This window comes from Phyllobates terribilis, unplaced genomic scaffold (assembly GCF_046119375.1).
Source record: "Phyllobates terribilis strain yellow unplaced genomic scaffold, ASM4611937v1 Scaffold_4__5_contigs__length_816908805, whole genome shotgun sequence".
NCBI classification, from domain to species: Eukaryota; Metazoa; Chordata; class Amphibia; order Anura; family Dendrobatidae; genus Phyllobates; species Phyllobates terribilis.
Window position 1 is genome coordinate 744,094,647 of NW_027362764.1, and position 22,960 is coordinate 744,117,606.

The window sequence follows — 22,960 nt, forward strand, 5'->3', positions numbered from 1 at the left end:
AGTCAGGGGAAAGCTGTCAGTGCTTCCAGAGCAAATACTTCAGACTGATACGAAATATAAACTTGGGCGCGATCCACATTCACGTTATGTAATCATTCTTTGCTGTGCTGGTTTCATCTATGTAATTTCCTTTCTTATCTGGAATTGATATGTTGCATCTTTTTCCGCCTTCCCAGTTGTAGAATATCTACTGCACATTACTGTAATAACGTGGAAACTGAATGAGCGACAAGGCAGTTAGCATCTCATATTCTGGGGAGACAATAATCTTAGGCTGAGTTCACACGATGCGGTTTTAATGCGTTTCCGCAGCGTTTTTTTCCACCACGGAAAAGCATTAAAACCACTTGGTAATAGGTCTGCCATGTAGAGCAATGATAATCCGCATGTGCTCTGCACATGATGCGGAAATTTCCGCTGCGGATTATCATTGCGGCACAAATCGCAACACAACCAATTCAGGCGCGATTTCTCATCAAAATCGCGCCCATTGACTTGCATTGAATTGCAGCAAACCCACATGTATAATATCTATACATGCGCATTTGCTGTGTTTCAATGTGAAACAATAGGCGTAAAATCGCGCCGGAATCGCGCCGCGTCTGGTACCCGGGTCGGGAGATGAGACTGCTACTCCTCTCATCTGACCACTGCTCTGGCTGATAACAGCGAGAGCAGCATGGATAGGAGAAGCAGCAGCCTGCTCCTTCCAGCCCATGTGCCAGCGTCAGTAAAAAAAAAAATTAAAAAGTGAAAATTAAAAAAAAAACCTTCATACTCACCTGTCCGGCGGCCCCCGGTGTCATCCTTGGCGATGCTTTCTCTTCGGCGGCTCGCGGTACACTGCAGGGAGCTCGCTCGCTCCCCGCAGTGTACTTCCAGGACCTGCGGCGATGTTACTGATCACCTGATGGTCACGCGACCATCAGGTGATCGGTAACGTCACCGATCAGCTGATGGTCGCTTGACCATCAGGTGGTCAGTGGCGGCAGCGATCAGCTAATGGTCACGTGACCATCAGCTGATTGCTGAAGCCAGTAATCAGCTGATCGGTCTCATGACCGATCAGCTGATGCTTAGCGTGGGAACATTCACAAGAATGTTCCCACGGACTCTAGCTCACTGGAGCTCATCAGCTGATCTTCAGCTGATAAACCTCAGTGACCCCCTGCAGCACTGTATACTGACAGAGGTGATTTTACACCCTTGTCAGTATACAGTGCTGTATTCTACTGCTGTGATATCAGTGATTTCTGATGTCACAACTGTAGAAATGATCCGGATCATCGTGGGACAGTCGTGATCGTGGACTACGTCGTTGACGGCGGACAGGTGAGGAATATTGTTGTTTGTTTTTTTACATTTTTTTTCAGGAGAGCGAGAGCTTCGCGGAGGCGGGTAATAAAAAAAATTGTAGAACCGTGTGTGTTTTTTATTTCATTAAAATACTTTATTCTGGCCTTGTCTTTTATTGAAAGAGCGGCGACCATTTAACCACGCGGTTAGTAATGGGGGCATCTTATAGACTCCCTCCATTACTAAGCTGGGCTTCCCGTCAGTCGCCAATACAAGGCTGACGTGAAACCCAACCCATTACCCCCTGCCACCGCTACAGGGCATTGTGAAAGAGCGAGGCTAAGCGCCAGATTTGGCGCATCTTATGGATGCGCCATTTCTGGGACTGGTGAGGGGTGATATTAATAGCCGCAGAGGGGGCTAGTATCCATGGCCCCTTCCCTGGCTATTAATATCTGCCCGCAGCTGTCTAGTTTAGCCTTTGCTAGCTAGATTTTATAGGGGGACCCCACATCAATTTTTTTCTGGGGTCCCCCTCTAATCTAGCCAGTAAAGGCTAAACAAGCAGCTGTTGGCTGATATTAATTGCCAGGGAACATTTTTGGCTAATGGCCCCTTCCGCGGCTACTAATATCAGCCCCCAGCAGTTGGCTTTCCCTCTACTGGTTATAAAAATGACGCGGGCGGCCACGCCATTTTTTTTTTAATTTTAGGCTTTGTGCCTATAATTCAGACGTAGCAGCGCTTTGGACGCAAATTTTTGCTGCGTCCAAAACGCTGCATTCTATTGAACGCAGGTAAATCCACATGTGTTCAATGAACCATGCGGATTTACCGCATTCAGTACATTCTAGTGGTCAAATTTCTGTTGCGGAGACTAGCAACTCCACAAGAGAATTTGACATGCTGCGGTCCTGAAAGACACGCCGCATGTCAGTGTCCAAGGGTGATCCGCAGCCGCAGATGCATGGATGTGGGATTTCTAGAGATCTCATCCACTATACTGTAACATCTGAATGCTGGGGGTTTGACGCTGAATATACATGCAGCGGCTCCTAATCGTGGCCACGTACCCAAACTCATCTGCAGCATGTCAATTTCTACCTCTTGAAGCTCATCAAGAGAATGCCAAGAGTGTGCAAAGCAGTCATCAAAGCAAAAGGTGGCTACTTTGAAGACCCTAGAATATAAGACATATTTTCAGTTGTTTCACACTTTTTTGTTAAGTATATAATTCCACATGTGTTAATTCATAGTTTTGATGCCTTCAGTGTGAATGTACAATTTTCATAGTCATGAAAATACAGAAAAATCTTTAAATGAGAAGGTGTGTCCAAACTTTTGGTCTGTACTGTATATATATAATAGGCATAAAGTTACTTTACATCCAGTCTCCATTCTCCATTTTTTTTACTTTTTCATACAGATGGATCCAAGCAAGAGGCCAACCTTGCCGGTGGAACATCTAGACACTGTTTCTATGAACTTCTACCAAATTCTAGATACAGGATCACCGTCTATGCACAAATCCAAGACAGTGAAGGTCCCGGAGTGAGCATCACGGAAACTACATGTATGTTGAATGATTATCATTCTACGTAATACTGTATTTAGAGAAAAAACATTGTAGTCTAGTTTTTCGGGTTGTGGTAGCTTTATAGCAGATATAGAGTATTGGGTAAGATGAGAATGATGCAATTGGCCATTTCTTGTATATATTATGTACATAAATGTTGTCTATTATACCGCTCAGCACTGTTGATATCAGTTTATGGGGATGTACTTTATGATTATCATGTATACTTTCCGTTTGTTCTTAGTGCCAGTGCCAACTGCTGCGCCAACCCGACCACCAGCAACAGCTCCTCCTCCAACTATTCCTGCCGCCAGAGAGGGTAACAGTAACCTAATTTTCAGCTTGTTTTAGCTATTAATGTGTATTAAACACACTCTAATTCAAAGGTAACCAATCTTTTGGCATCTCTGGTCCATATTGGAAGAGGAAGAGTTATCTTGGGCCACACAATGAGCTTTGGTCACGTGGCCAAGATATTACCAAAAGTCCTTCTTCCCTATGAAACTGTACTGATTATGCAGAACTGGCATTATCTTATTTTAGTAATCTTTCTTTTTTGTCTTGTGGTATCCATCGCCATTCTTAGTGCAAAATCCTTAAGCGGTGCACGGTGCTTCTTTTCCGCCAGAATTCGCAAGTTGCGCAAAAAATGTTGCAAAATTTGCACAAAAAATTCCTGATGGACATAAAACCACTTTGGGGATGAGGGAAGACTGGAGTACATTTAAGCCCAAATTTTGTGACTTTTTAAAAAGTCGCAATTGATGAATCAACCGAAAACATTGAAACGTAAATAGTAGATTTCCACAAAATATTTTCAACCGAAAACATCTAAAAACTCCAAAGCTGCCCACAATGATCAACATAAAAAAAAAGGTTAAGACATGTAAAATAAATTTGAGAAAGGTGCAAATTAAAAGAATACAGGCACAAATGAAGAACAGACGAAAAACATCAAAAACTAGAAAAAAATGTCCAAATTTCATAATGTTTTCACACAACAAAATGGAAAAACTCAATATATTTCTCATGATTCCCATTGCTCTAAAGGTAATTTTATATTGAGAGGTTGAAATGGCACTGGATATTAACATATAGTCACATGTTATAAGTACCGTCACCCTCATTTGGTTACTAAACACTTCCTATACTTTAGTGTGTAAATCCGCCAGAGCCGATCTCGTCTTCCTTGTGGATGGATCATGGAGTATCGGAGATGACAACTTCCACAAAGTCATCCGTTTCCTGTACAGCACTGCTGGAGCCATGGACGAGATCGGCCCCGATGGTACCCAGGTGAGGTCCTACAACATCATCTGTGGTTGACTGAGATACCATATCGATGAAGGGTGGATTAGACATCTTTTAACTGATGAACGAATCATTGACCTCAACAGCCATGTAGAGATAAGCAGCACAAGACGGGTGTTGATTCTGATTGGCGGCAGCAGCATATGCCATCACCGCTGCAACCCCATATCCAATGATCAGGGAAACCTTGGAGAGGTGGTGCTGAAGTTGTCTCTCCACTCCATTTCTTACCTGTGGGCCAATTATGCAGGACCATGGACAACCATTTTAATGGTGACTAAGGAGCTGTAAATAAAAGCGGCAGTGAGAAAGAAATTAAGATACACAGATCCTGTAAAGCTACATGACCTAAAATAAGCCTGTATTACACAAAGAGGTCGTCAACAAAGAATGGTATGTTGCACATGTAAGAACACCATAATCCCTTCAAAGTGCTGATGGCACGTAGGTTAAGGATTGTTAAAGTTCAGAAAGAAAAACTCTAAGCTAGCTTACCTAAAATTCTTTATAAAAGAATTCGGGAAAGACTGGATACAGGGGATTTTAAAAAAGACCTGTCATTTGCTAAAAAAATTTAGTTAAATACCTTCTAAAAATCCTCAAGCTTCCCTGATTCTGCCACTCTTTTCCGTTTTGCTCTACATCGCTCCATTGCAGAGATATTGACATTTGTTTCTTCTGGAGCGCGGTATGAGAAATCTCTGCTTTGTAGTCCAACTGAGCGTTTCTTAGCAGTCTTCTGTGGGAATGTGTGTGCTTTCACCTCTCCCACCCAGATGCTACCAATCACCGCTCAGCATGTAATCTAGCAGTCTTTCAATCTCTGACGCTGCTCAGCTATGATTGGCAGCATCTTGGAGGAAAGGGTGAAAGCACATGCCCTCAAAAAAGACTCTGAAGAAACTCCCAGTTGCAGTACAAGCAGAGATTTCACATACTGTGCTTCAGAAGAAATAAATGTTAATATCTCCGCAATGGAGCGACGTAGAGCGAAACGGAAAAAAGTGGCAGAATCAGGGGAGCTGAGGGATTTTCATAAAGTATTCAACTCAAATTTTTTTTGAGCAAGTGAGAAGTCCTCTTTAATCAGTGGCCTATAGCGCCAATCACAGAGATTCTATGTAGTCCAGTTCATTCAGCAATGACCAGATCTCAGAATCCATAAGCAGTCAAAAGAAAGATGTCCGGCACTCACTCTTCTCCAAGCTATAATTGTAGCCTTATTCAAACTTGGAAAAAAATAAATAATCGGAGGCATCACGTTGTTGGATACTTTCCTTATTTAAATACAACTACAATTATACCTTGCAGAAGAATGAGTTCCGGTCATCTTTCTTTTGCATGGTTGTGGGAAGGGCAGAAAATTTGTCTCCACTCACCAGGATGGTAACTCCACTGTCACATGTGTATAAATACCAAAGTCCAGCAAACCTGTCAGTCACAGCAGGTAAGTACAGCCATAAAATTGTAGAAAAACTGGTAACTTCGTAAATGTATGACTTTATTAAAAATCCATTAAAAAATCGTCATAACAGAGGGAAAATAGATGTTGACGCGTTTCGACTAAACAGTCTTAATCATAACGTAACATTACTATTAAGACTGTTGAGTCAAAATGCGTCAACGTCTATTTTCCTCTGCAATGGTAATTTTTTATGTATTTTCAATAAAGTCATTCATTTCACACAGTTACCGTACTAGTTTTTCTGCAATTTTATGGATGGTTTCTTTTCTAGTGAATAAGCAGTGCCATGACTTGAAGATTGTGGGCCCCCATGCGAAATCTCCAACCCCCCAGCTGTCGCAGGTCTTTAATATTATTGGCCAAGAAACCTGTTAGGACCTTCTAGACTCCCGGTGTGACTGTAACTCTTCATCCACTATGGTTACGCCCCGGTACAGGTGTTTCCATTCGATCATTTTGCTGACTTTTAACAAGAATTATTGCTTTCCAGGTTGGCATTGCTCAGTATAGTGATGACGCCAGGACAGAATTCAAGCTAAACTCCTATAAAAGCAAAGAGTCCCTGTTGGCGGCAATTAACAGCATATCGTACAAAGGAGGGAATACAAAAACAGGTAAGATGTCTCTGCGGATGATAAGGAGACATGGTAAGGCAAGATAAGGTGATCTTGGCACTTCATAGCATCCAGGCCTGTTTATTTGACCTGCAGATACGGAGAGCTGTGTGTTTTGGCTCACACTTCATGATGTAGAGTTATTTGGTTATGTTGGAGCAATGACTGAGCTATTTATTTAGGCTGAAGTGTGGGCCAAAAATACAATTTATGCTAATCAGCAATCTCACATCCAAAAATTGAGAAATTCTGATCTTAGAACAACAAAACAAACCCAACAAGATCAGACAGCACCAAAGCAGAAATTACCAGTAATTGAAAACATATTATTAAACAAATTATAGATTATGTTTTTATTATATTTTATTCATTTACCATTATAACATTATTACTGGACATTATATGACTTATAACCTTCATGTTGCACTAGTTTTCCCCTCTACAGGCTCTATGTCTAATTTTCAGTTGTCTCTGAGCTAGTGGGTGGAGACTAGCTGTGTGTCTAATTTTCAGTTGCCTCTGAGCTAGTGGGTGGAGGCTAGCTGTGTGTCTAATTTTCAGTTGTCTCTGAGCTAGTGGTGGAGGCTAGCTGTGTGTCTAATTTACAGTTGTCTATGAGCTAGTGGGTAGAGGCTAGCTGTGTGTCTAATTTACAGTTGTCTTTGAGCTAGTGGGTGGAAGCTAGCCGTGTGTCTAATTTTCAGTTGTCTCTGAGCTAGTGGATGGAAACTAGCTATGTGTCTAATTTTCAATTGTCTGTGAGCTAGTGGTGGAGGCTAGCTGTGTGTCTAATTTACAATTGTCTCTGACCTAGTGGGTGGAGGCTAGCTGTGTGTCTAATTTATAGTTGTCTAGTTGTCTTTGAGCTAGTGAGTGGAGGCTAGCCGTGTGTCTAATTTTCAGTTGTCTCTAAGTTAGTGGGTGGAGGCTAGCTGTTATGAGGTCTCCCATACACAAAGCACACAGACATGAGGGATTCCTTATCTCCTGTCTCTATATAACATACATTCAGACTCACCAGCAGCTGCACGGATGACATTATACAATAATTCTGAGTGCAGCTGTGAATCTAGCAGTTGTGTGTGATAAAACACTTACTAGAGGACTGCAGCTCCCTCTCTGTGTCTCTCTGCCTCAACTCTCTCACTCTGCTCCCATCCTGTTTTCTTCTTCCATTTCCATAGACTTCATTAGTAGAGATGAGCGGTGTTCGACTAGAACTGTTCGCCAATCTCAAATTCGAGCTGTTTTGGGCGGTGTTCGAGTTGTTCGACGAACCCGAACGATTTGCAAAAAATTCGGCTGTTCGAGGTTATGTTCGATAACTGTTCGTGCACCAAAAGCGTGTCCTGCATGTCTGGCGCTATTTAGAGCACCAATCATGCAGGGATTGTCTGCCACTCACTGTAATGCCACAGCCATGGTGGTTGTGGCATTACAGTGATTGCCCAAATCGATGGGAACAGTGGCAACAGTGAAACATGAAAAGCCGGCAATTCAGCAGCGGCATACACCTGTACCCGACAATTTAGAACCGAAAGAATAGAGCTTCACACATAGATTAGATAGATATAAACATGTCAGCCACATATATACGAAGTACAGTGAAAGTGCTGCTTACTGTACTTGTCATTTAGTGTAAAGGATTTATTAAAAAATATAATAGTGTTTTCATGCACCGTCTCTTTAAAAAAGCCGGCCGGCAATTCAGCAGCGGTACCCGACAATTTATAACAGAAAGAATAGAGCTTCACACATAGATTAGATAGATAGAAACATGTCAGCCACATATATACGAAGTACAGTGACAGTGTTGCTTACTGTACTTGTCATTTAGCGTAAAGGATTTATCAAAAAAAATAATAGTGTTTTCATGCACCGTCTCTTTAAAAAAGCCGGCCGGCAATTCAGCAGCGGTACCCGACAATTTAGAACAGAAAGAATAGAGCTTCACACATAGATTAGATAGATAGAAACATGTCAGTCACATATATAAGAAGTACAGTGATAGTGTTGGTTACTGTACTTGTCATTTAGTATTAAAATAAAGGATTTATTATTTAAAAAATTGGCGTAGGGTTCCCCTTAATTTTAGGCTCTAGCGGAGGTTAAGCAGACAGCTGGGGCAGATGTTTGAAGCCTGGGAAGGGGGTAATACCCACGGAGCTTCCCAGGCTACTAATATCAGCCCCCAGCTGAATACATAGCCTTTACTAGCTATTAAAATGGGGGACCCCCCCAAAAAAATGACGTGGGGTCCCCCCTAATTTAATAGCTAGCAAAGGCTAGGCAGACAGCTGGGGGCTGATATTAATAGCCCAGGAAGGGAGCCATGAATATTGGCCCCCTCCCAGGCTAGAAACACCAGCCGTCAGCCGCCCCAGAAATGGCGCATTCATAGGATGCGCCAATTCTGGCACTTAGCCTCGCTCTTCCACGCTGCCCTGGTGCGGTGGCAGGGGGTAATAGGGTTGGGGTTGATGTCAGCTTATAATGCCAGCTGACATCAAGCCCAGGTTAGTAATGGAGAGGCGTCTATAAGACACCCCCATTACTAACCCCATAGTCAAAGTTAAAAAAAACACAAACACCCAGAATAAAGTCCTTTAATTGAAATAAAGACACAATCCTTTATTGTTCTAAATTAAACCATACTTACCGTCACGCCCATTCCAGCTGAAGCCAACGATCTCCTGCAATAAAAGAAAAATAATAAAGCAACCTCATCCTTACCTTTCCATGGTTCCCACGACAGCTTCAGCTCTGCTACATCGAGATGACAGGCTGGACCGCAGCAGAACGCTGCCATCCAGCCTGTCATCCCGCAGACACTGAGAAGCGCAGGCTTGCTTGCGCTGCTCAGCGTCTCTCTGTGACGACATCCAGATGAGCCGAGTTCATGTCCAATGAACTCGGCTCACCTCATGCACGTCACTGACAGCGTGGGAAAATTCTCACGCTGAAGCGGTGAGTGCAGGAGAATTCTCCCACGCTGTCAGTGACGTGCATAAGGTGAGCTCATGTCCAATGAACTCAGCTCACCTCCTGCACGTCACTGACAGCGTGGGAGAATTCTCCTGCACTCAGCGCTTCAGTGTGAGAATTCTCCCACGCTGAAGCGCTGAGTGCAGGAGAATTTTCCCACGCTGTCAGTGACGTGCATAAGGTGAGCTCATGTCCAATGAACTCAGCTCACCTCCTGCACGTCACTGACAGCGTGGGAGAATTCTCCTGCACTCAGCGCTTCAGTGTGAGAATTCTCCCACGCTGAAGCGCTGAGTGCAGGAGAATTTTCCCACGCTGTCAGTGACGTGCATGAGGTGAGCCGAGTTCATTGGACATTAACTCGGCTCATCTGGATGCCCTCACAGAGAGACACTGTGGAGCGCAAGCAAGCCTGCGCTTCTCAGTGTCTGCGGGATGACAGGCTGGATGGCAGCGTTCTGCTGCGGTCCAGCCTGTCATCTCGATGTAGCAGAGCTGAAGCTGTCATGGGAACCATGGAAAGGTAAGGATGATGTTGCTTTATTATTTTTCTTTTATTTCAGGAGATCGTTGGCTTCAGCTGGAATGGGCGTGATGGTAAGTATGGTTTAATTTAGAACAATAAAGAATTGTGTGTTTATTTCAATTAAAGGACTTTTTTCTGGGTGTTGTGTTTTTTTTAAATACTTTACTAGAAATTCATGGTGGTCATGTCTAATATTGGCGTGACCCCATGAATTTCGGGCTTAGGGCCAGCTGATAATGCCAAGCTGGCCCTAACCCCTTTATTACCCAGTGAGCCACCGCATCAGGGCCCTGGATGAGTTGGGTACAGCGCCAGAAGATGGCGCTTCTATGAACGCGCCATTTTCCGGGGTGGCTGCGGACTGCAATTTGCAGCGGGGGTGGCCCAGAAAGCTTGGGCCTCCCTGCGCTGCGGATTCCAGCCCCCAGCTGCCTAGTTGTACCTGGCTGGACACAAAAACAGGGCGAAGCCCCACGTCAATTTTCTTCAAATTATTTCATGAAATAATTAAGAAAAAAAGGGCTTCCCTATATTGTTGTGTCCGGCCAGGTACAAATAGGCAGCTGGTGGTTGGGGGCAGCCCGTTCCTGCCTGCTGTACCTGGCTGGACACAAATATAGTGCGAAGCCCCACATCAATTTTTTTTAAATTATTTCATGAATTTCCTGAAATAATTTAAAAAAATTGAAGTGGGGCTTCGCACTATATTTGTGTCCAGCCAGGTACAGCAGGCAGGAACGGGCTGCCCCCATCCATCAGCTGCCTATTTGTACCTGGCCGGACACAACAATATAGGGAAGGCCTTTTTTTCTTAATTATTTCATGAATTTCATGAAATAATTAAAAAAAAAGTACGTGGGGCTTCGCACTATATTTGTGTCCAGCCAGGTACAACTAGGCAGCTGGGGGCTGGAATCCGCAGCGCAGGGAGGCCCAAGCTTTCTGGGCCCCCCCCCGCTGCAAATTGCAGTCCGCAGCCACCCCGGAAAATGGCGCGTTCATAGAAGCTGGATGCTGTACCCAACTCATCCAGGGCCCTGGTGCGGTGGCTCACTGGGTAATAAAGGGGTTAGGGCCAGCTTGGTATTATCAGCTGGCCCCAAGCCCAAAATTCATGGGGTCACGCCAGTATTAGACATGACCGCCATGAATTTCTAGTAAAGTATTTAAAAAAAACACAACACCCAGAATAAAGTCCTTTAATTGAAATAAACACACAATTCTTTATTGTTCTAAATTAAACCATACTTACCGTCACACCCATTCCAGCTGAAGCCAACGATCTCCTGCAATAAAAGAAAAATAATAAACCAACATCATCCTTACCTTTCCATGGTTCCCACGACAGCTTCAGCTCTGCTACATCGAGATGACTGGCTGGACCGCAGCAGAACGCTGCCATCCAGTCTGTCATCCCGCAGACACTGAGAAGCGCAGGCATGCTTGCGCTCCTCACTGTCTCGCTGTGACGGCATCCAGATGAGCCGAGGTCATGTCCAATGAACTCGGCTCACCTCATGCACGTCACTGACAGCGTGGGAAAATTCTCACGCTGAAGTGCTGAGTGCAGGAGAATTCTCCCACGCTGTCAGTGATGTGCATGAGGTGAGCTCATGTCCAATGAACTCAGCTCACCTCCTGCACGTCACTGACAGCGTGGGAAAATTCTCCTGCAATCAGCGCTTCAGCGTGAGAATTTTCCCACGCTGTCAGTGACGTGCATGAGGTGAGCCGAGTTCATTGGACATGAACTCGGCTCATCTGGATGTCGTCACAGAGAGACGCTGAGCAGCGCAAGCAAGCCTGCGCTTCTCAGTGTCTGCGGGATGACAGGCTGGATGGCAGCGTTCTGCTGCGGTCCAGCCTGTCATCTCGATGTAGCAGAGCTGAAGCTGTCGTGGGAACCATGGAAAAGTAAGGATGAGGTTGCTTTATTATTTTTCTTTTATTGCAGGAGATCGTTGGCTTCAGCTGGAATGGGCGTGATAGTAAGTATGGTTTAATTTAGAACAATAAAGGATTGTGTCTTTATTTCAATTAAAGGACTTTATTCTGGGTGTTTGTGTTTTTTTTAACTTTGACTATGGGGTTAGTAATGGGGGTGTCTTATAGACGCCTCTCCATTACTAACCTGGGCTTGATGTCAGCTGGCATTATAAGCTGACATCAACCCCAACCCTATTACCCCCTGCCACCGCACCAGGGCAGCGTGGAAGAGCGAGGCTAAGTGCCAGAATTGGCGCATCCTATGAATGCGCCATTTCTGGGGCGGCTGACGGCTGGTGTTTCTAGCCTGGGAGGGGGCCAATATTCATGGCTCCCTTCCTGGGCTATTAATATCAGCCCCCAGCTGTCTGCCTAGCCTTTGCTAGCTATTAAATTAGGGGGGACCCCACGTCATTTTTTTTGGGGGGTCCCCCATTTTAATAGCTAGTAAAGGCTATGTATTCAGCTGGGGGTTGATATTAGTAGCCTGGGAAGCTCCGTGGGTATTACCCCCTTCCCAGGCTTCAAACATCTGCCCCAGCCGTCTGCTTAACCTCCGCTAGAGCCTAAAATTAAGGGGAACCCTACGCCAATTTTTTTAATAATAAATCCTTTATTTTAATACTAAATGACAAGTACAGTAACCAACACTATCACTGTACTTCATATATATGTGACTGACATGTTTCTATCTATCTAATCTATGTGTGATGCTCTATCTTTCTGTTCTAAATTGTCGGGTACCGCTGCTGAATTGCCGGCCGGCTTTTTTAAAGAGACGGTGCATGAAAACACTATTATTTTTTTAAATAAATCCTTTACACTAAATGACAAGTACAGTAAGCAACACTGTCACTGTACTTCATATATATGTGACTGACATGTTTCTATCTATCTAATCTATGTGTGAAGCTCTATTCTGTCTGTTATAAATTGTCGGGTACAGATGCTGAATTGCCGGCCGGCTTTTTTAAAGAGACAGTGCATGAAAACACTATTATTTTTTTAAATAAATCCTTTACACTAAATGACAAGTACAGTAAGCAACACTATCACTGTACTTATTATATATGTGACTGACATGTTTCTATCTATCTAATCTATGTGTGAAGCTCTATTCTGTCTGTTATAAATTGTCGGGTACAGATGCTGAATTGCCGGCCGGCTTTTTTAAAGAGACAGTGCATGAAAACACTATTATTTTTTTAAATAAATCCTTTACACTAAATGACAAGTACAGTAAGCAACACTACCACTGTACTTATTATATATGTGACTGACATGTTTCTATCTATCTAATCTATGTGTGAAGCTCTATTCTTTCTGTTCTAAATTGTCGGGTACAGATGCTGAATTGCCGGCCGGCTTTTTTAAAGAGACGGTGCATGAAAACACTAATATTTTTTTTAATAAATCCTTTACACTAAATGACAAGTGCAGTAACCAACACTGTCACTGTGCTTCTTATATGTGTGACTGACATGTTTCTATCTATCTAATCTATGTGTGATGCTCTATTCCTTCTTGTCTAAATTGTTGGGTACCGGTGTATGCCGCTGCTGAATTTGCCGGCCGGCTTTTTTAAAGAGAGTGTCTTCTGAGCAGTTTGTCAGCTTTTGGACACCTTTGCAGGTGTTTTCTATGTGTTTCTATGTGTTTTTGTTTGCCTGCCATTGGTTTTAACGGTGTTCGACGGTGTTCTAAGGTGTTCGACGAACAGTTCGACGAACAGTTCCTCGAACATCCCGGTGTTCGACGAACCGAACCGAACCCGAACACTACGGGGGTGGCTCAACACTATTCATTAGGCAGCTGTAACCTGATCTCTCAATGAGCTAACCATTCTCCTATCTTGATCAAGACTAATGGTAGTTGAATTTCTGAGCGAATGATGAATTCAGGGAGGGGAAATGGCTCATAAATGGAGAAAGAAGCATATTTAAAAGCTTCTTTTGCTATTTATTGATGTAAATTTTGTTGGACTGAGAGTCACCGTGTAAATGTCGCAGTTTGTATATTAAAGTGTTAACAAAGGACGTTGACATTTACTTTTTTTTTTTTTGCAACCTGTTTCAGCTTTGCTGTGTAGACTAGGGCAAGGCCAGCAGAGCCATTTCTATTGTACTGCTTGAAGCATAAAACAGCCTAAATTAAAAAATAAGTAGAATATTACACACAGTAATATTTTTTGCGTCAAATCTGATAAAATTTGCCAAAGCGGCGCCAATGCTTATATTAGAATTTGCTATATGAGGATTTTATAGCAAAATCAACTGAATCCTAGCACAGATAGTACCAGTGAACCATATATATTTGTATATTACAGGAAGGGCAATCAAGCATGTTCGAGAAGACATTTTTACCGTGGAATCCGGCATGAGGAAAGGTGTGCCAAGGGTCCTGGTGGTGATTACCGACGGACGTTCCCAAGATGAAGCCATCAAAATTGCTCATGAAATGCAGCTGGAAGGTAAAATGCAGTTCCCATTAAAAGCAGCGATACAGTGATACTGGCGTAAAAAAAAATCACCAGTTTTGTCATAAGTGGAATTTTACCCCAAATTTTGTGACTTTTTTACCACAAATTTTCAAAAACTTGGTAAAAGTTGTCAAATATTATATCTAATGTGTATGCCGACTGCCAGCTGGAGTAGATTTTATTTTTTGGCCTAAAGGATGAGTCAAATTTATTCAGTTTAATTACTCCAGCATCTTGAATTTCAAGACGGATGTACAAAAAGTCTGTCTAGATAAATTGCCCCTAATGTCTGCAAGAAAATTGGAAAACTTTTCATTTATACAGGGAAAAATCTTATATATGTATAAAATCTTAAAATCTGCTTAAGGCTGTGTTCACACTAAGTTTTTTTTAAGAATTTTTTGGAACGGAAACTTAAGGAAATTCTTTATTTCCTTCTCAAAAACTTAGAGTTTCCGTTCCAAAAACTCAGCACAAAGGTGTAGTGTGAACATGCCCTTAAAGGGCTCGTGCCAAGTTTGTAATTTCTTCCTGATGCATATGATAGGGGATATCTTCCTGATTGCTGGGGATCGACCCATGGGACTTCCATCAGAGCTCTGACCTGTCTAAATTGAGCGAAGGTTGAGTATATGTACCACCGCTCCATTCATTTTCAATGGGACTGTTGACCCTGTTTTCAAGATCGTGGGGGTCCCAATGGTCGGACCCCTCAGTGCTTAGTAAACTATAGTTATAACTTACAAACTTGGCACAAACCAATCACAATACACAAACACTACATCCCCGATCAGTAAAGGCAAATTCCCCTCTGCCACATCTGCGCTCTGATCCCAAATGTCCTGGTAGACTAAGGAATCCATAATTTTCCAGAAGACATGAAAGCTGAAAATAAGGTTTACTATGAATAGTCCCATTAAAACGCTTAGTGCTAAGACTCTCATGAGGAGGTTTATTATTATCGGCTACAAAAAGGACGGGATTTGGCCAAGAAATTATTTATTTTTTTCTTTTTCAACCAACCTGGAAGCTAAAAAAAAAAAAAAAAAAGCAGACAATGGCGGCAGATGATGATTGATGGTCCTGCTGAGCTTTGAAAAGGACCTCGGCCTACAGAAGCTGAGTGAGAACCATGTGAATGGCTTACGAAGCTGTGATTAAGAGAACAGTGGGCTTCAATAACGCGAAGCAGCGAGACGTCCTGTGATGTTTTGTTTTACCCAAAATACCATCACCAGGCACTTCAGATTAGTTTTTAAGTGGCGCAACTGTGAGACGCGGTTTGATGTCTATAACACTTAAAACACTCCCAGAACAGAGCGTGCATGTTCTCCTTGTATCCACAGTAAATGCTGCAGGTGATCCACATTCACAAAGACGTGATCAGTAGAGATCAAACTGGGGCTGAGTGACAACTTTTCTAGCTGTTCACACCACCACATATCGAGAGAGTCAGAATTGCAGCTTTTTTGCTATTGCTGAAATTCTGGTAGAAAGAGGAAAACTCACTTGGTTGGGTCTTTCCTAAAAAAAATGTGAATGGTCCAAGGCGTAGAGAGCATAGAGATAGAAGACAGAAGAGTAGCTACGGGGTGCAGGGTCTAATCAGCTTTGCAACTGGATATCGAGAACCTGTGATGGACTCAATGGGAATAGAGATGAGCAAACCCGAACTGTAAATTTTGGGGTTCGTACCGGACACTTGGTGCTCAACTCCAAACATGGACTTCTCCTGGAAGTCAGTTTTACAATTCCGGAGTCCGGGTTAGAAAGAGAGATTTTTTTCCAGCTCCAAAGTTTGGGTCCCCATTGATTTCTATGGGGTTCAGGTTCATTTTGGGGTACGGTTCTGGTACATGAACTAAAGTTCCGTCGAACCAGACGAACCCGAACTTCCACCGGTCTACTCATCCCTACAGGGGAACTGTTTATTAGCAAGATGGTTGGGAATTGCCATGGAGGGAAAACCATTGGTTCTGTCTTGGGGGCAAGATAGGTTCTGTAATTTCCATTGGGAAAGGAATTGAGCCAAACTAGTCCTGACAATTTTGAGACTACAGGACTTGGTACCTTGAATTGTCAGTGGAATTTTTCCTTTTCCACATGGCTGGTAGCTCTTCTACCCCATCTTGAATGGAGCTGAGATGTCCATGCTTGATCTATGCTCCATTCCTTTCCCAGGACACAGCAGGGTGCGGTACTAAATTTTGTCCCACAAATAATAAATGGAGAGGGGGTCGAGCATGCACACCTCGGCTTTATTCCAGGTGGGGCACTGTACAGTTGATTTCCCGGGTTCCAGAGCCCCGTTCTTGCTTCCACAGGGGGTCCCAGCAGTTGGATCCCCAGTAATCAGTAAGTTATCCCGTGTTCTTATGGATAGGGGATAATTTACAATTTTGAGAATAATCCTAAAACGGTCACTGTTATTTCCTAAATTTAAGCTGATGTGATGACTAATATAATGAGTAACGAATTGCAAATACTTTACCTGCCCAAAGTGACATTTACAGCCCAAAAAAATACCCCATAGTGCCAAGGGCTGGGTTAAAAAAAGCACCTTTAACATAAAAAAAAACAGATTTAAACAATAGATTTCTGTCAATCTTACTGTCACTTGTCTGTTATAAAGCAGTAGAAATGCCAAGATGGATTACAGGAAGTATGGGTAGGGCTTTCTTTCTCTACAGGAAGTGTGGGCGGGACTTTGTTTATCTACAGGAAGTATGGGTGGGGCTTTCTTTCTCTACAGAAAGTGTGGGCGTGGCTTTATTTAGCTACATTACGTGTGGGCGGGGCTTTGTTTATCTACAGGAAGTATGGGTGGGGCTTTCTTTCTCTACAGGAAGTGTGGGCGGGGCTTTATTTAGCTACATTACATGTGGGCGGGGCTTTGTTTTTCTACAGGAAGTATGGGTGGGGCTTTCTTTCTCTACAAGAAGTATGGCGGGGTTTAGCTTATCTACAGGAAGTGGAGGCCAGCTTTGTTTCTCTGCTCCCGCTCTCCTGTCTGCCAAATGGCATGCAGGCATACCAAAGAGATGGGCTTTCAGTTCCACAATATTGGACAATGCATGCTGGAAATGAAGTCCAAGTACCTATGGTGCTGGAAGAATTCTAATGAAGAAGTACAGCCGCCCTCTAAAAAAGAGTGAAGGCTATGTTACAGAGTATAATAATGTGGACAGTTCCCAGACATATTAAACTTGTCCGTGCACCAAAAACATTTTTACCTTGGTGTCGAGGATGGAGGAGCAACATTTTGCTTTTCTACAGGTTTTGTGTGAAAGGACAGGTAGGCTTTACGTATCAGCTGTTGGACTGTTAGTGTGTTGTCAACATTTACACAGGTGGTCTACTTTACGTATGGATGGTGGGTGGTCTCTTGTTGGCAGGGAAATGCAAAGCTACAATGCTAAGTCTTGTATCATCCTCCTACCCAGTGCATAAGGGAAACGTTCACCAGGTTCTTTTAATGTGAATGTTATTTTTAAGTCTGTCTTCTAAAATAAACCACATGGTCTTCCTCCCTGTCGCACCTTTCATCGGCAGTCTACGGCTCTGATGATATCATGTTTCCTTTTGGCTGTGACCTGTGTATTTGCACTCAAAGAAGTGGGAAGTTGACTGACTGCCTAAACTCCTGTGTCCTCTCCTCCTCCCAGGCTTCAGCATTTTTGCGATCGGAGTGGCAGATGCAGACTATGCGGAGCTAGTGAACATTGGCAGCAAGCCCAGCGAGAGGCACGTGTTCTTTGTCGACAACTTTGATGCCTTCAAGAAAATAGAAGATGAACTGATCACATTTGTTTGCGAGACAGCAACAGCAAGTAAGAGCCAACTTCTAATTTCTTCTCATCCCCTTCCATACACAAACTCTATCAGAAAACGTTCCTTGCAGGCACTCCACCCAGGCCCTGAGCAAGAAAATTTCTTTGGGTTATGTGCACATGACATCTTCTAGACTCCGGAGCACCTTCAGCGCTTTCCTAGGCGAAGCTGCTTCAGGAAAATGGTGGCGTTCCTCCTCCTGAAGTGGCTTCGCTGGTGGCATCTTTTATTCTCTACTATCAAGTATAGGGAATGGGCGGCCCAAATAATATCTCATCTCGAAAATTTAGTAAATGGAATTAGAAATCAGAATACATGTTGGAAAATGTATGTGCCAGGAGATGCATGGTCTAGTTCTCAGTCTTCATTGCCCAAGTCGCTACTCATTTACTAGATGGCGGCCCAGTTGGGTTTTCCGGATTTTAAAGGGGTGTTGACCACTTTATAAATAATAAATATTTAGGTGTGTTTGAATTATAAATATGTAGAACTTTTAATATACTTTTCTTGCCCTGATCTCGAAGGTTCCAGCAGTTTCGTTCTGAGGCAGGACGGCATTTCCTGGAAGGACTTGTTGTTATTGGTGAAGAGGGCTGACTGACTGTCCCCTGCCCTGCCTGTTCATCAAACATGTGCATTAAAAATCATGGGGTTCCACAGCAAATTTCAGAATTTCCCTTCTTCCCCATCCAAAAAATAAAAAAACAAAACTTAAAAAATAATGATTTGAGGAGAAATTGGGTTACTGTAGATAGGCTGGTTGCTGTCACAACTTTTCCGAGACTTAGTGCCTCTGCTAACGCCCTTTAGTGGTCCCACCTGGTAAGATACCCCTTTCATGGCCACCATTCAGAATGATATGCTATGCTATGATGCTCCTTCTCAAAGTATAATGCCACCATGCTCACAGTATGATGCCCCACAGTGACCTTCAACACAGTATGATGCCCCACAGTGACCTCCAACACAGTATGATGCCCCACAGTGACCTTCAACACAGTATGATGCCCCACAGTGACCTCCAACACAGTATGATGCCCCACAGTGACCTTCAACACAGTATGATGCCCCACAGTGACCTCCAACACAGTATGATGCCCCACAGTGACCTCCAACACAGTATGATCTCCCACAGTGACCTCCAACACAGTATGATGCTCTCAAAGTATGGTTCCCCCTCCTCTCATGCAGAATAGTGCACTGACAAAAAAAATAAATGCTCAATCAGCTGCTCTGGTCTGTACTGTGTGTGGCACTACATCTGGTGTCCTGATTTCACCAGAATCTGCGTTCTTAGGATGCAGATACAGTTGGATAGATAGATAGATAGATGGAACAAGGAGCTGTCGGCTCCCTGCTCCACCTGGGTGTCTGAGTATCAGCAAAGCAGGTGCCATGATGTCTCTACATGGTGCCTGCTGTGCTGAGACTCAGATCCTTGGGCTGTATGGTGGAGCAGGGAGCCGACAGCTCCTTGTTTCAGCTTTCTATGTAACTGTATCTGCATCCTGAGGATGCAGATTCTCGTGAATTCAGCACACCAGATGAGAGGAAGGGTCCGGAGTGGCCATGTGGTCATTTCTCATTGCATCACGGATAAGGAGGCCGGCTTAGCTATTGAAATGAGCCTCTCAGCCAGGTCTATCACACACCACCACCATGTTCTGTGTCGAACACAAACCTGAAGTGGACCTGATGACACTGAGAGTGATATTAGGAGATCGGGGCACCTTAAGACATAAAACTATATACAGTAAGTTCTGTATATTTATAGAAGAATCACCTCTACATAGTTTTATTTTTTTAAAATGGACAAACCCTTAAAATAGGACATCATTGAATGAAAACGCACCAACCAGCAGAATGAGGGGGCCATGGCTCTCTAGAAAGCCCCTTCATCATTTGCAATGGCGCAGTGCCTGGTCCGTACAGGGGGCTTTACACTCACATATCCAGAGTCTGGGTAAGCAATAAAGGGGCTGGGGTGCCTGATGATATATATATACGGCTTGCGTGACATATACTTCTGTCTTTTTCAGCTTGTCCATGGGCTTACATTCAAGGCAACAGTGTGTCAGGTATGTTTGCCCCCTAGGTGAATAATTCCCGGTTATACCCCTCTTGATTTTAGTTCTCGGCTTTGATGATATTTTGCTTTTTACCTTATCATAGACTGGTTTTACTCCTATATCGGTAAGATGATCAGTGTGCAACTACAGAAACTCAAATATTAACATTGTAACTGGCTATTTCTATGTAATTACAGGATAACAATGTGTGCTTTATTCTAAACCATCTAACTGATGTCTATTCTGTAGGATAATTCTGCTGCCTTACAAATAACTTTGTTTTTATTATTTTTTAACCAATTTTTTTTAGTTATTTTGAGTTATTATTTTTTAGCCGATTTCTTTCAAAATTCTGCTGAATCTGACAGCAGTTTAGCTCCACCCCTTTGTCCTCTGAATTCCCATGATGCACTGATCTATGGTAAAAAGAAATGAGTTAAAATCCTTATTTCAGCTTTAAATAGGCAATCTGGAAAAGAAAAGTAAACCAAAGTATTTAGGTATAGATTTTAGGGTATGTTCACATGCAGTGTTTTTCCTGCAGATTTTTCTGTACTGGGTGTTTGCAGGAAAAAAAAATTTTTTTTTTCATTCATTTGAATGGGTGAAAAACGCTGCTGAAACTTGGAAGGAATTGATACGCTGCAGATTTAAAAAAAAAATGCCCAGCAGCTCAAGAAACATAAGGAAAAAAAAATGCAGCGTACGAATGAGATTTTTGAAAATTATTGACTTTGCTGCTAATGTAAAATGCGCAAAATGCTTCAAAAATGCCACATGTGAACATACCCTTAACAGACTTGTCTAATTTATGCATCAGAATTAAATATCCCATTAAGTACTTCCCAAATACATAAAATAACTCAAAATATGTTGTATGGTTTGTTACAAGGGTCCCCAGAGATCACCTTCTGCACAGGTAGCATGTGCCAGCGGCCGACCACTCAGCTGCTATTACAGTGATCATAGGCAATATTCAGATTTCCAAAGATGCTACATTGCATTTATTAGGGTAACATTACATCATAGTTTCCAGCATCTTAAAGTCCAGACATGATACAAAAGTTGGTGGAACTTCTCAGGGAGTTATCATGTACTTTGGAAGGATCCCAAAGCAACACATGGAGAATCATTGGGCGTCAGTCTAATGAATGGACAACCCTTTTAAGTTTTTGAGTATCATATGTGATTTTGTGAGAGCAGCCTTCCCACCTATAGGAGTTACACATCTTAGTAATAAAGATACTTTCATTGTGCAATTTCAGGGTTCAAAATGATGGAAATGTTTGGCTTGGTGGAGAAGGAATATGCAGCCATAGATGGGATCTCTATGGAGCCTGGAACCTTCAATAACTTCCCTTGTTTCAGAATACACAAGGATGCGCTGGTGTCTCAACCCACCAAGTATGTACAAGTCTAATGCTGATGTCCACATACAGTACAGACCAAAAGTTTGGACACACCTTCTCATTTAAAGATTTTTCTGTATTTTCCTGACTATGAAAATTGTACATTCACACTGAAGGCATCAAAACTATGAATTAACACATGTGGAATTATATACTTAACAAAAAAGTGTGAAACAACTGAAAATATGTCTTATATTCTAGGTTCTTCAAAGTAGCCACCTTTTGCTTTGATGACTGCTTTGCACACTCTTGGCATTCTCTTGATGAGCTTCAAGAGGTAGTCACCGGAAATGGTTTTCACTTCACAGGTGTGCCCTGTCAGGTTTAATAAGTGGGATGTCTTCCCTTATAAATGGGGTTGGGACCATCAGTTGTGTTGTGCAGAAGTCTGGTGGATACACAGCTGATAGTCCTACTGAATAGACTGTTAGAATTTGTATTATGGCAAGAAAAAAGCAGCTAAGTAAAGAAAAACGAGTGGCCATCATTACTTTAAGAAATGAAGGTCAGTCAGTGCGAAAAATTGGGAAAACTTTGAAAGTGTCCCCAAGTGCAGTTGCAAAAACCATCAAGCGCTACAAAGACACTGGCTCACATGAGGACCGCCCCAGGAAAGGAAGACCAAGAGTCACCTCTGCTTCTGAGGATAAGTTTATCCGAGTCACCAGCCTCAGAAATCGCAGGTTAACAGCAGCTCAGATTAGAGACCAGGTCAATGCCACACAGAGTTCTAGCAGCAGACACATCTCTACAACAACTGTTAAGAGGAGACTTTGTGCAGCAGGCCTTCATGGTAAAATAGCTGCTAGGAAACCACTGCTAAGGACAGGCAACAAGCAGAAGAGACTTGTTTGGGCTAAAGAACACAAGGAATGGACATTAGACCAGTGGAAATCTGTGCTTTGGTCTGATGAGTCCAAATTTGAGATCTTTGATTCCAACCACCGTGTCTTTGTGCGACGCAGAAAAGGTGAACGGATGGACTCTACATGCCTGGTTCCCACCGTGAAGCATGGAGGAGGAGGTGTGATGGTGTGGGGGGGCTTTTCTGGTGACACTGTTGGGAATTTATTCAAAATTGAAGGCATACTGAACCAGCATGGCTACCACAGTATCTTGCAGCGGCATGCTATTCCATCCGGTTTGCGTTTAGTTGGACCATTATTTATTTTTCAACAGGACGATGACCCCAAACACACCTCCAGGCTGTGTAAGGGCTGTTTGACCAAGAAGGAGAGTGATGGGGTGCTACGCCAGATGACCTGGCGTCCACAGTCACCAGACCTGAACCCAATCGAGATGGTTTGGGGTGAGCTGGACCGCAGAGTGAAGGCAAAAGGGCCAACAAGTGCTAAGCATCTCTGGGAACTCCTTCAAGATTGTTGGAAGACCATTTCCGGTGACTACCTCTTG

The 22,960-nt window shown here is 43.1% G+C and overlaps 1 protein-coding gene across 2 annotated transcripts in view; it reads left to right on the forward strand.

The window, feature by feature from the left end:
* The window catches only part of COL14A1 (collagen type XIV alpha 1 chain), a 202,448-nt gene that overhangs the window by 138,498 nt on the left and 40,990 nt on the right, over positions 1 to 22,960 (forward strand). For both annotated transcript variants that reach the window (XM_073679829.1, XM_073679830.1), the window contains exons 24-31: positions 2,723 to 2,869; positions 3,117 to 3,191; positions 4,029 to 4,168; positions 6,139 to 6,262; positions 14,086 to 14,229; positions 17,904 to 18,068; positions 20,109 to 20,147; positions 21,404 to 21,542. In XM_073679829.1, coding sequence (XP_073535930.1) covers positions 2,723 to 2,869; positions 3,117 to 3,191; positions 4,029 to 4,168; positions 6,139 to 6,262; positions 14,086 to 14,229; positions 17,904 to 18,068; positions 20,109 to 20,147; positions 21,404 to 21,542 — 973 coding nt within the window. The remainder of the gene's footprint in view (positions 1 to 2,722; positions 2,870 to 3,116; positions 3,192 to 4,028; positions 4,169 to 6,138; positions 6,263 to 14,085; positions 14,230 to 17,903; positions 18,069 to 20,108; positions 20,148 to 21,403; positions 21,543 to 22,960) is intronic.